Source organism: Pinus tabuliformis, chromosome J (assembly GCF_031772625.1).
Source record: "Pinus tabuliformis cultivar Carrire ecotype Pingquan chromosome J, CPIR1, whole genome shotgun sequence".
NCBI lineage: Eukaryota > Viridiplantae > Streptophyta > Pinopsida > Pinales > Pinaceae > Pinus > Pinus tabuliformis.
This window is the reverse complement of record NC_142295.1, coordinates 1137800426-1137814203: the sequence shown is the minus strand read 5'-3', so window position 1 is coordinate 1137814203 and position 13778 is coordinate 1137800426. Positions and strand designations below refer to the sequence as shown.

At 37.3% G+C, this 13778-nt stretch overlaps 1 protein-coding gene across 1 annotated transcript; it reads right to left on the bottom strand.

Annotated features, from left to right (window-relative positions):
* Nucleotides 1-1020: 1020 nt before the first annotated feature.
* On the bottom strand, nt 1021-11848 carry LOC149231100 (5'-3' exoribonuclease 3-like). Its single transcript, XM_089381543.1, has 6 exons — nt 11747-11848; nt 11422-11541; nt 11169-11231; nt 10383-10523; nt 10080-10244; nt 1021-1293 (listed from the first exon to the last, which is right to left on the bottom strand). Exons 2-6 carry the CDS (start codon nt 11491-11493, stop codon nt 1021-1023), a joined length of 714 nt encoding a protein of 237 aa, XP_089237669.1. The 5' UTR covers nt 11494-11541; nt 11747-11848.
* Nucleotides 11849-13778: the final 1930 nt, after the last annotated feature.

Here is a 13778-nt window from a genome sequence, read left to right as displayed (position 1 = left end):
TGACTTTGCTCTTCCCTGCATACGATCCATCTACCAAATGCTCAAGTAAAACACAAGTATCAACAATACTTACTTCATCATCAGGAGGTTCCTCAAAATGAGTATCCTCATCCATCCATGTCTGCAAACTGCACGATCCTGGTCCAAGTTGATCAATATCAAGTTCATCCTCCATCGTTGTCATGTCTGCAACATCTTCAACTATCACGGCTTACTCTTCCTTGTCAGCACAATCTGCATCTTCATCCTGCTCCATTGTCCAACCAAGTTGAAGAAGTTCGTCCTCAACATTCTTTTCCAAGACTTCAAGCTTTTCTCGAATTCGAGGATTCTCTTCTTTCATCCGCTTCAACCTGTATAAGGTAAGCAAGAGCTTCCCTTTGCATTCTTCCAAACCTGCCATGCCTTGTTGTTTAGCTTGGCCCAAGCACTAAGCTTCACCTCTGCCAAACCTGTTTCACCATTCACCAGCTTCACCAAGTTCCCTGCAACTATGAATCGGCCCTTGTTCCACTTGTATGTGAAACTAGCTTCCTTCACCTCCAAGTACCTGCTTCCACTGTCATCAACTGTCAAGTGCATCCACACCTGCACTTCGTCATGTACCAGCTCTGATACCAACTGTCACGCCCCTACACCTGCGGTAGTCTTTCAACCGCTTATAGCGAGGTGCGACACTACCAACCGTTTTCTTTTCACCAATACTTACGATTGTAGACTACGCCTTAACATTCCATACTTAGTTTTATTTTCGTTACCAAGTATTATTAATGTGCCTTTATACCAATGAACACCCATACACATTCATTATCAATAGCATTAAACAAGAGAAATGCACAACAATATAAAGGGAGGGGCAACTCCCTGCAATATGAGTCTGCCCGAATATCAATATATATAATTTTTCCACTTTTACAAAGTACAGACTAAGTCCTTGGGAAACCCCAAATTATACTTAGCCAAATTTCCAACTTCAGCAAACTCGGTTGCCCAGCTCGTCGGCACCTCCGCACGGTCGCTTCACGACTCACCAACTCTTCGTTCACCTTGTTGCACGTCTTCGCCGGTTCGCTTTTCGTTTGGTCGCAAGTGCCCAAACTGTGTACACCTGCCCACACGCAGTCCCACTTGCCAACTCTTGAAAAATGCCCAAATCATGTGAACAGCGCGTAGTACCGCCTGCCCAACTCTACGACCTCCGGTTCCAACCTTCGTTTCACGGTCGTGTCGTTTTCCCAACTTGGGCACGCCTCTAAGTCGCCACACACAGGCGCCTCTACCCAGGACACACTCCTGTTCACAACCCAACACACCAACAAGTCTCCGTGCACACTTGCACAATGGGCGGGCGCTCACCCGAGTCGCCAAGACAACCACGCCAAGCCTTCGCACAAACCGAGCGCCACACATTCACCGTGCACACCTCACCCAACCATCGGGCGCTCCTACCCATGCCTTCACCCACAAATGCGCTTCACCGTGCACACCTGCCCAAGAATGGGGGCATATTGAATCTGCGCCCTTTTCCCCTTAGACTTGCGCACTTAGAACTACGCACTCCTCATATGAGCGAAGATGTAGAGTGAGTTGGTTGGTGACAAATGCCTCCCAACGTGCAGCAATATATACACATCGTAAGGTGGGGTGGTGGCTTGCCCAGCCGACCTCCCAACGCCCACACTTCATCGCAAAAGCCCCTTATCTCAAGTCGACCTTCGTTTCAAGTGTGGTCGGCCTTCATAAGTCGTAACACAAGTCACCACGCCTATAAACATGTCAACCTCCTTCCCATCGTCGCATTATATCGTCACATGTTCGAAGGAGCTCGCATACTTCGTCGCATTTCTTTGTCGCACCGCAGCTCGCACGCCCAACCGCGCGCTCGCCCATAGTCTCACTTCGGGCATAACCACAGGACGTTGCATCCTCTTCTGGTGTAGTAACTAACCAACGCCTGCTCCTCTTATCTCAGGCTTCTTCTTATTGTCTACGGCTCTATTTCGCGAGGTTCTTGGTCCGGTCGTGCCCAGGTATGCTACGCTTTCCCTTTGCTTCTACTATTCTTCGGTTCAGGTGACACTGTGCAGAGTATGCTAACTATGACTCATTTGGTTTGTGCAGGTCAAGGGTTCGACCTGGGTGCGAGGATTTAACACAATTCGGTCTCCAAACTAGACAACCCTCTGCCGGTAGGCTCTGTCTTCCAAAGTTTGTCAATTTGCAGCTAGGGTTTCTTTTCGTTTCTGTAGTATTTGTCCCTCGCTATTCGGTAGTTGTGTACAAACTAGGTCGTTCTCACGACTTAGGCTTGAGTCTGTTTTCAGTGACGGTTCTGGTTTGGCTGTCTGTTGAGGTTGAGGGTTTTCCTTGATATCAAACTCTGGACTAGGGTTTGTCCGTTCTATCGGACACTGGGCACTTGATTTGTTTTGGACAATGTAATACTTAATTTGCATGGAACAACAGCAATGTAAATATAAATTATCTGTCTCTGTTTATTTATGAAAAGATGTGAAAGTTTGTCCAAAATTACCTCTGTTGCAATTCGTTTCTCTGACACTCTGTTTTTGTATTCTTCTTTCGGTCGACTCGTGTGCATTACTCTTCTGGTTGTGAATTCAATTCGATTATCCGTTCGCTCTGGTTGTGGATTTATATGTGTATTCAATGTTGCTTTCTGTTAAGAGAGGAAGAAAAAAACACGACCTACAGCAGTAGGCCAATACTTTGTCTGCTAACACTGAATTCAATTGTTCAATGGATAAAACATAATGGTACAACACGTAGGCAATGACACAGATGGACAATAGGAAAAATTTGCGTTTTGTCTCTTTTTTTTATTGCTCGAATCTGGAAATGCTGAACCTTTTACATGTTTTCCATTTCTACATTTATACATCTTCATTTACAATTAATGAAATTGTAGTTACTTTCGGTTAAAGGCAGTATAGTTGTATAACTACTAATGCTCGGTTCTGTTTAGATGACAAGATTTTCATTTAGACATTTTTGTCTTTTCCTTTTTAAGTTGACAGAACAATTACTAATATGTTGTTTATTAAGGTCAGACACATAACAACCCTAACCGACCAACTAACTTTTGACTAATACAGCAATTAAAAGAAAAAAACAAAATCCTACCTCATGCTCTGATAAACTAAACATGAAAGACAATCCAAATGCTAAATCAACTTTCCAACCTGGCAGAGACATCACCCGATCAAGGCGCCCTAACTGAATGCTCCTGCATCATAATGCATAAATCTACATGGCAGTGATAGCAGCGCACCTCGTTTGAAAACCATAAACAACTCCAATTTAGGGTTTAAAGTAAAGTTTCAGAATAGAAAAACAGATGCGACACACACAGTCAATGGATTTTCAAGCATTGAATAAATTTTTATGCATTGAATAGAATTTTATCAATAATTTTTTATGCGTTGAATAAATTTTATTTTTATGCAATCGATAGATTTTTAAGCATTAAATAGATTTTTATGCAATTAATAGATTTTTAAGCATTAAATTGGTTTTTATGCAATTAATTTTTTTTTTTTAATAAAATCAATAAATTTTCAAGCAATGAATAGATTTTATTTTATTTTTATTTAATTTTATGCAATCATTAGATTTTTATTTTTATGCAATCAATAGATTTTTAAGCATTCAATAGATTTTTAGGCATTGAATAGAATTTTATCATTAAAATTTTATGCATTGAATTGATTTTATTTTTATCAACAAAATAAATTCTATGCATTGAATAAATTTTATGCATCCAATATATTTTATTTTACTAAATACATTTTTATGCCTTGAATAAATTTTATTTTAATCAATAATTTTTTATATATTGAATAGAATTAATTAAATAATTCTAATGCTTGAATGTAATAAATCTCATAAATCTGAGTGAACCAATACAAAGAAAATCTATATCATAGTGATAACAACACTCATCGTTTTAAAACCATAAATAACTCCAATTTAGAGTTTAAATGGAATACAATTTAGGGTTTAAAGTAAACTTTTAGAATAGAAAAACATAGGTGACGCCCACAGTAAATAGATTTTAAGACATTGAATAGATTTTTATGCATGGAATAGAATTTTAAGCATCGAGTATGTTCTATACAATCAATAAATATTTTTTTTTAATACAATCAATATATTTTCAAGCATTGAATATATTTTATTTTATATTTATGTAATCAATATATTTTTAATTTTTATTGTTATGTAATCAATAGCGTGACACCCCATTTGTTGTAAATATTTAGTATTTATTTTTACTATTGTGAATTCGGTAATTTACAGAGTAAATGTTGGAATTTGGAATAATACTAAATAATAATTAATTTGTTTAAAGAAAATCTATGCTGAGTCATAGAATTTATGGAGGGGACCCAGTAATTCTCTTTTACCGGACATTTAACAGTTAATGGCAGTTATTTCTCATTTTCTTTTCCTTGAGATGGGAGAGAGCCCAAGAGGAGGAAAAAAAAAATGCAAGGTGTTGCCTGAGGAGTATTCTTGCGCTGGATTAGGGATAGTGTAAACTCCAGATTTCAGACTTGGTCTATGGAAAAAAAATTCTAGGCTGGACTGAGGGGTCTTGATGGTAGTGAATTTAACGGAGAAAAATTTTCGCTAAGTGGTTGTTTTGGAATTGAGAAGCAAAGGGGGAGAAACTGGACGTAACAGCCAATTTCTCATTTGATGGGTGGTGAGGTCCCATCTGTAAATTCTTGGTCGTCGACATAGCAGATAAGTATATAGATGGACTTCAATTTTCTTTTAGTAGAATGTTGTAAAAGTTGTTAATACTGAACAGTGTCTTGTAAATATGAGAAGTAAGACCTGTGTTATTTTCAAGGAAAAGGTATGTTTATTTCTATGATGACATGCGACCAAGAAGGCTAAGTCTCACACAAATGAATGAACTATTCATATATTTTCCCAAAAGCTAAATCGTAAACAAAACCTGGGTGTTTCTTTTGTATTTCTTATTAAAGAAAGCCAATATTTTTTTTTTAATCTTTTCTACAGTTAAACATTCAACACTAAAAAAAGGGAAATAATTAATCCTGAAATGACTATTAATCCACCAAGGTTTATTTTGTAGCCACAAAATCTTAGGAGATTTACTGTGCCCAAGATAGAAAACAAAATATTGTTGAAAATATTAGCAGATGTGCATTTAATAATTTTCGAGTAAAACAATATTTTGAAGGTTACAACTAAGGTCATGAAATACATTTGTTCACAATTTGTCAGATTTCTTCTATAAAACGCAAAAACACCATAAAGGGAACTGTCGATTTATATACCAATGTTGAACAAACAATAAAATTGTTATATGATGCTCTGTATTGACCGAAATGAATTTCTGTGAAAGAGTAAGGAGGTAGTTATGGCTTCTAGCCAGATTTACTTAGTGTGGCCAGTCATCTGCCAATAGCCCAAGGAGCGGTTCTAGATAAAGAAGCTCCATCGAATGAAATCAGAGCGAGTAGGGTCTCTGGAAGTCAAAAATGTAAAGAATGAATGAGAGGAAAGTTAAAACTCTGAGAGTGGTAAAATTCCTTAAAATATTTTCTGGGAAATTTTGAACCATAAACTTGTGTAACTATGAGTATAAAATCAAGCTATGAGGCAACCAAAAAAATTCTACAGACTAATGTATTGCACAAACTTCTTTTACCAAAAAATATTTTCCATAATAACAACAGAGAGAAGAACAAGAAATTATTCACCTTATATCATATGCATGTTATAATTACATCATTATAAATTCAAACAAAAAAGGAAGACCTCCATTAGAAACCATTAACAAGAGCGATATATGGAATTCAAAGGACTTGGGTTATACTTGCTTCATCGGTGAAGAAGATATACCCAATGAAGTGTCTCAAACTATACCAAAATAACTAACCGTCATGTGACAGAAGGTAACGAACGCAAATAACATCCAGTACCTAAATACAACTTTACAAAGGAATTCCAAGGAAAAACATTACGAACTAAGTAGTTCTTAACTCGCAAATAGTAGCGAAAACATACAAGAAAGGGAACGTAAGTTTCAACCCAATTTAGAGAACAACCTGAAAGGAACTTTATAATTTAAAACTCGAATACACATTAACTACTTTCATATTGCAGGGTGAAAACCCTCAGTTTAAATCTTGAGAAAATCTCATAACAAAAACCCTCGAAGAAACACTTGAAACCCATGTATTAACCCATGTTGTATTGGCATGTAGAAGATTGATCCCAAGCCACATATGCACTGGAAACTGAAAGACCAAGCCCATGGTAACAAGTTTGCGTACAATATAAAAGCCCAACTTAACACAGACTTTGAAACGTAATTGTTAAGGACTAGCAGAAAATAAAGGAAATTAAACCTAATACCTTTAAATGCTTGATGAAGCGGATAGAACCCTATATTTGCAACCATAAGAAGCCAGGGCTAGAGATAGGAAGAGGAAAATTAAATGGTATACAAATCAGGAAAATATTTGTAATTTAGCAAGAACCATTATCCTGTTGTCAATGTTATTGGCCATGCTTGTCCATCCGGCCATGAACCAAAAAGGAAAGGCAACGATAAAAGGCGAATCAAAGGTTAGCTGTTGGTGATGACCAGATGCCAAGAGCATCATTCCTTTGTAATTTGCTATAAACCCTAGTGAAGCAAGGGTTTTTCAAAGTGACCTTTCCTAGCAATAGAAACATTCAAATGATTCGCAGAGGGAGATACAAAATCGTAAGGTTACCCTTACCCACTAGAAAATACCAAGTGTTGTTGGATGAGGAGAAAAGGTTCAAGTTGTTCCACTGTCAATGTTTTGGAAAGTTAGAGAACCTGGGAAGCTGGCAAGAGTTAATGCCAACTGGTCTCCACTCTCACCTTTATCAAATTCAAAAGACTATAGTTTCATGAAATCACAAGGATCGAATATAACCTATCCACTATGGGTAACGCCATTTAATACAAAATTTAAAACCGCATATTACATACTTACCATAAGGTGTGATTTAATAACTGTAAGGAGATAGTTAATTTAAAACAAGGGAGGCTGCGAGGCAACAAGTCCCTGCATTGAGAACCGAACTAGATGCTGATTCTGTCAAACTGAATTGGGAACCGAACTAGATGTTGATTCTGTCAAACTGAATTGGGAACCGAACTAGATGCTGAGAAAGTGCCACTCCTGCATGCTAGCTTTCTTCTGACTCAGTGTATATTAGATATCTTAGATCTTGGATAACCATCAAATGGATCAGCCTTAGATACTGTTCCATTGATCATCCTGCAAAACCTAGCCGGCCTTGCCACAGTTGCTTCCTGAGCAGATTTAAGTGCCTGCATTGAGTAGGTTCAGCCTGAGAATGCAAATAATACAAGTCACGAAAAAAATATATTCTGTCAAACTGAATTGGGAACACTTTTGCAGAGAAAGTGAAGGTTGACCGAACTAGATGCTGAGAAGGTGCCACTCCTGCATGCTAGCTTCTGACTCAGTGTATATTAGATATCTTAGATCTTGGACCTATTGACTAAGGAGGCAGAGCATGTTTTTTGGGACCTATTGGACAGAGGAGGGTGATATGCAATGAAGCTTGTAGAGCCACAATCAACAAGAAAGTCATCAAAAGGCAAAAGCCAATGCACAGTTTTGATACCAGACTTCAAAATACCACTGCCAAGTAGAGAACGCCTTTATGGTTATCCCCAATGGATTGAAGGTTGACTGAACGGGATAATGTTTAAACAATTTTTTGTCTCCAGGTGTTCTTATCGTTTGAGGATCCAAGGAGATTCCTATAAATCGTATTATGAAGTCATAGTTAGAATATGATCATATATAAATGAGATATTGAAACATAGCCTGTCATTTGAAACAGAGACTTAGTGTTTGTAATCATCTGAAGATTTAGAGTTATTGTGAAACACAGAATGTGCTTGACTTTGTAGACTTTGTAAAATTAGTTCAATATGTGCATTAATATGCAATGTTGTATTACCTCAAGGTGTTGCCTCAACTCACTGCTGAGAAAGTGCCACTCCTGCATGCTAGGTTATATCAATGAACGGTTCCAGCTTTAATCTACCTACAAATGCTCCAACATTGATATACACATTGAAGGCCATTAAAAAGGAGAGAAATATACTTATAGTTGTGCAAGATGCTAAAAGCAGTAAGAAGAAAGAATAAACAGTCTCCAATTAGATATGAGAAATTGTCCACACGAAATAAGTGATGCTTTTGCAATGCAATATTATGTTTAGTGATGCAATGCAATTACAAGTCACAGAATCATAATAGCAAGTTGAACAATGAAAATGGATATAGAACAGGAAGTGATTGTGTGTACCTTTGGGACTGCAAATGTCTACTGAGCTAAGTTGTCAGTTAACATCCAATGCACAGTTTTGATACCAGAGTTCAAAATATGACTGCCAAGATAAAAAAGAATTTCTCAGACATAGGAGACATGATGACGACTAAGTGTTCGATGCAATATTATGTTTAGTGATGCAATGCAATTACAAGTCATAGAATCATAATAGCAAGTTGAACAATGAAAATGGATATAGAACAGGAAGTGATTGTGTGTACCTTTGGGACTGCAAATGTCTACTGAGCTGAGCTGTCAGTTAACATCCAATGCACAGTTTTGATACCAGAGTTCAAAATACGACTACCAAGATAAAAAAGAATTTCTCAGACATAGGAGACATGATGACGACTAAGTGTTCGATGCAATATTATGTTTAGTGATGCAATGCAATTACAAGTCACAGAATCATAATAGCAAGTTGAACAATGAAAATGGATATAGAACAGGAAGTGATTGTGTGTACCTTTGGGACTGCAAATGTCTACTGAGCTGCTCAAACTGCTTATGTCAGTTAACATCCAATGCACAGTTTTGATACCAAAGTTCAAAATACCACTGCCAAGATAAAAAAGAACCTGCTGTATGTTAGGATCAGTCATTGTAAATGTATATCAATCCACTGACCAGTCAAAGACAGCTTAAAATTAATAAGTGAAATCAAGAAATTAGATACTTGTATGAGTTTTCTTGTTATTATGTGTGACAACTTTAGTGCACCTAGGCTTGTTATTATGATATTAAGTATGGCTAGGTTCTGCAATCCAAATGCCCAATACTGCATAATCAAACTAATGAAAGGAATGCACCAGACCTTAGAGAAAATTAAAAAATACCACTGTCAAGAAAATCAGTCCACTGTCACAGACAGCTTAAAATTAATCACTGAAATCAACAGATTAGATACTTGTATGAGTTTTCTTGTTATTATGTGTAACAAATTTAGTGCACTCAGGCTTGTTATTATGATTTTAAGTGTGACTAGGTTCTGCAATCCAAATGGCCAATACTGCATAATCAAACTAATGAGAGGAGTGCACCAGACCTCAGAGAGAATAAAAAAAATACCAATGTAGCTAACTAAGTGCTAGGTCTTGGAGTTTTTTTGCTGCCATTGCCTTCTTGGACTCTAAAGACTCAATAAAATAGAGTTGTACTTTTCTTAGTCAAGTGGGACTATATATTTTACGGAGCAAAGGGCGGCCAAGATAGTGATGTGGGAGCCGCTAGGACTGGTTCTGAAATTGGCATACAACCATCAGCAAGTTGATTGCACCCTGACAGAAATTGTTGCATCTTAATTTTAGAACTAGACAAAAAATTATCTCAACTTACACCAAGAGTAGATTTAAATTTAATTTTGCCACAACTAGAGTTTTGAATTAATTTCTAGTCTTTCACTACATCCTCTTTAATACAATACAGCCACACTAGCACTTTCTATAAAATTCATTGAGGAGAAAGTTTCCTACTAAAAACATCATCATTATATTCTCTGCTTACATAATAGGTAAGGGCAAAATGATTCATAACAAGGAATATAATTTCCCAATCAAATAATGATGACCAGTAAAAGGGAAAACACCAGTATAACAAAGCCACTAGTAAAGGATTTTTTGTGATTTGTCAATAAAAGAAAAGCACTACAGGAATGCCAGAAATCATGTACAAACCTCACGAATTTCTAATGTAGGCATGTGCGGAAGGAAATCATTCCCCACAAAAAAGCACATAAAGACAAAATCATCCACAAGCCATTCAAAGTCCACCTTAAATGGAGGATTTGGTATCTTCATGTCACACTCCAAGTACTCTCGCAAGGTCCAGATGTTGAGAAACTGCTCAATTATTAGCATAATGGCATATGGCAGTAGACTTACTGTAATGAAATCCCTATCCTATGGGTGAAAGAATGTCTACTGTTCAAAATATATAGTAAATATAGCAATTTCTAAGTTTCAATCTTTCTAGCAAACCTGATAGGGTTTTTTAGGAACAGGACTCTGTTCATTGCCCTCCTCATCCAATTCTCCTGGATTTCCTTCACAATTAGCTGCCAAATGACCAACCTGACCACAAAGGTAGCATTTTTCTTGCTGACCAGGGAAAGTGATGACCTGTATCATCACCACAGGTATATACTCAGAGGCAGAGCTATCTCTTACATAGTAATCCCAGAATATCCGGAAACAAAATATCAGTGTTTATGTTGCAAATAAGTCAACAACCTCTCTTAAAATTGAGAAGTGGATTTCATGAGTTGCCAATGCCAGCATAATTAAATCTGCATCATGGAGTTGCAAAAGTAGCCTTTAAAATCATACAAATTATCTTCATGTCACACTCCAAGTACTCTTGCAAGGTCCAGAAACTGCTCAATTATTAGCATAATGGCAGATGGCAGTAGACTTACTGTAATGAAATCCCTATCCTATGGGTGAAAGAATGTCTACTGTTCAAAATATATAGTAAATATAGCAATTTCTAAGTTTCAATCTTTCTAGCAAACCTGATAGGGTTTTTTAGGAACAGGACTCTATTCATTGCCCTCCACATCCAATTTCTCCTGGATTTCCTTCACAATTAGCTGCCAAATGACCAACCTCACCACAAAGGTAGCATTTTTCTTGCTGACCAGGGAAAGTGATGACCTATATCATCACCACAGGTATATACTCAGAGGCAGAGCTATCTCTTACATAGTAATCCCAGAATATCCAGAAACAAAATATCAGTGTTTGTGTTGCAAATAAGTCAACAACCTCTCTTAAAATTGAGAAGTGGATTTCATGAGTTGCCAATGCCAGCATAATTAAATCTGCATCCTGCAGTTGCAAAAGCAGCCTTTAAAATCATACAAATTATACACAAAAGTAAATGTATGTTATCAAATAAAATCATCATTAGCTAAATGAAGAGATACCATAAGTCTTAGTAAAATATCAAGAAATTAACCTAAAATACCACATGTCAGCTTCAAGCAACGCCATTCTTTTTAGAAATCAGAGCACTTACTAATCCATACAAGCAGTGACGCGTATTTGGATTGAAACCAGGGAGGTTTCTTTGGAGACGTATATAGGACATGACTTTGTGTTCCCCCTCACCAGGAACATTTGCATCAGACAATATAACCTTCAAGATTGAATTAAAAATAGCAGTTCAGCACACATCAGAGGTGAAATGTAGAAACGAATCGCAATTATATGAATTAGTCATGAAAGGCAAACAAGATTACAAGACATCAGCAATTCTAGCTTCCTAAAAAAGATGAAAGTTACTTTTAAGATTCTGCGGTAACATATCAATACTGCCTTGGGAAATGAAGGATAATGCAAACCTTTATTTTCTGCCATCCCAGGTCATTGTTTAATCTTAAATGTACATAGTACTACATAGCTACAGATAGTGTGGCCATAAATTTTGTCCTAGGGGTAATGACATTTGAGTCATGGACTTCTGATTTCTCTTTTAAGGCCATAACTTTACCTTCTGCCTCAAACTCTTTTCTCAATCTTTCTTCTTCTGTACTCTGAAAAATGCACAATGTAAATCAGAAACGTTGAATTTCTACTTGAATCTTATTTAAAACAACTTCCTTTGAAGGGGTATGAAGTAGTTCTTCAATAGCAGACAAACTTATTGCTTCAGCTACATCTTTTGTAGCACAAAAACGTTGTGAACGTTGTTGATTCATCTTAGCCCTTGGTGCAACACCATCTACAGTTACAGAAAGTCAGTGCTCAGTAAAAGTTTACCAAAAGATGTGAACATTAAATATTTAATGTCAAATATTAAAGGTGGAGTACTTAAGGTAACTAACTCAATTACCAATTTCCATGTACAAAAGCTTCCTTGGCCTCACTATTAAAAATAAGCGGTCTATGTAGTCAAACATGTTCTTAAAAACTTCATCATATGTTGATGGAGCAGGCTACCAGTAACACGGACAAGATATAAGTGTTTTTCAGATATAAGAGAGCTTTGATCTTGCATTGAAACACTTTCAAAAAGGTAACGTGGCTATCTAAGCTATGAAAAGGGCTACTGGTTCATATACCCTTGCTTCTTAATTAACTACTAAGTCATTCAACCAAATGATGATTATATGCCTGTGATTTCTTGTTTACCTATCCCTTATGGTTTCAGCTACAGAAATCAAAACGAAAACTAGGGAACTTGGAGAGAGTTAAAACCATACCTCTTGGCTCGTTTTGGATCAATAAGTGCTAGGTCTTGGAGTTTTTTTTGCTACCATTGCCTTCTTGGACTCTAAAGACTCTGACAACAATAGATAGTATCTGTATAAACATGGTACCTTATCTCCATAAGATTCACATGCCAGTAATCAAGAGGTATATTTCCCTAACCGAGCCTTCCAGCAGCTGCCGAGGGACAGTTGAAACGCCAAGGACAGGGAGCAACTACGTGATTTTACTCCTGCCTTTTTCTCAAATCAATTAATTAACTACTAAGTCATTCAACCAAATGATGATTATATGCCTGTGATTTCTTGTTTACCTATCCCTTATGGTTTCAGCTACAGGAATCAAAATGAAAATTGGGGAACTTGGAGAGAGTTAAAACCATACCTCTTGGCTTGTTTTGGATCAATAACTGCTAGGTCTTGGAGTTTTTTTGCTACCATTGCCTTCTTGGACTCTAAAGACTTTGACGATAGTAGATAGTATATGTATAAACATGGTACCTTATCTCCATAAGATTCACATGCCAGTAATCAAGAGGTAAATTTCCCTGACTGAGCCTTCCAGCGGCTGCCCGAGGGACAGTTGAAATGCCAAGGACACAGGGAGCAACCACGTGATTTTACATGAGTACCTAAATTCAGGGTCTGCACCATTGAAAAGAAACTATTCTACCATTGTTTCTCTCGTATCTCTAACACTAAGAACTTCAAACCAAATAAGAACTTCAAACCAACTCTGCAGCAATAAGAATTAGTTGAAAGTTAAGGTTCACAAAGTCATTAAAGTGCTTAAAAAAATAAAAATAAAAAGACCTCCATGTGGGCCCTCCCATGAGCGCCACATGCCTCACCTCCTTCTCCATAAAATAGCATGCACGACGTAATCCATGCCACTTAACATTTTATCATGGTAATATGTCTACTAATACTATATGTCTGCTAATATGTCAATACAGGAGGCAGGTCGCTGAAGGCAGGCAAGGTCGATGAAGTTCTCAGGGGGAAGGGAGCGAGGCCGCTTAAAGCGTGATCCTGCTAAAGTTCTAAGGGGAAGGGAGCGAGGCCGTTGAAGGCGTGCTCCTGCTCGCTTAGGTGTTGCCCCTCTCCTTTGGAGAGGCAAGTGAGGACCTGCTACCTTGTTCCCATCACAAACAGTTGTTCCCAA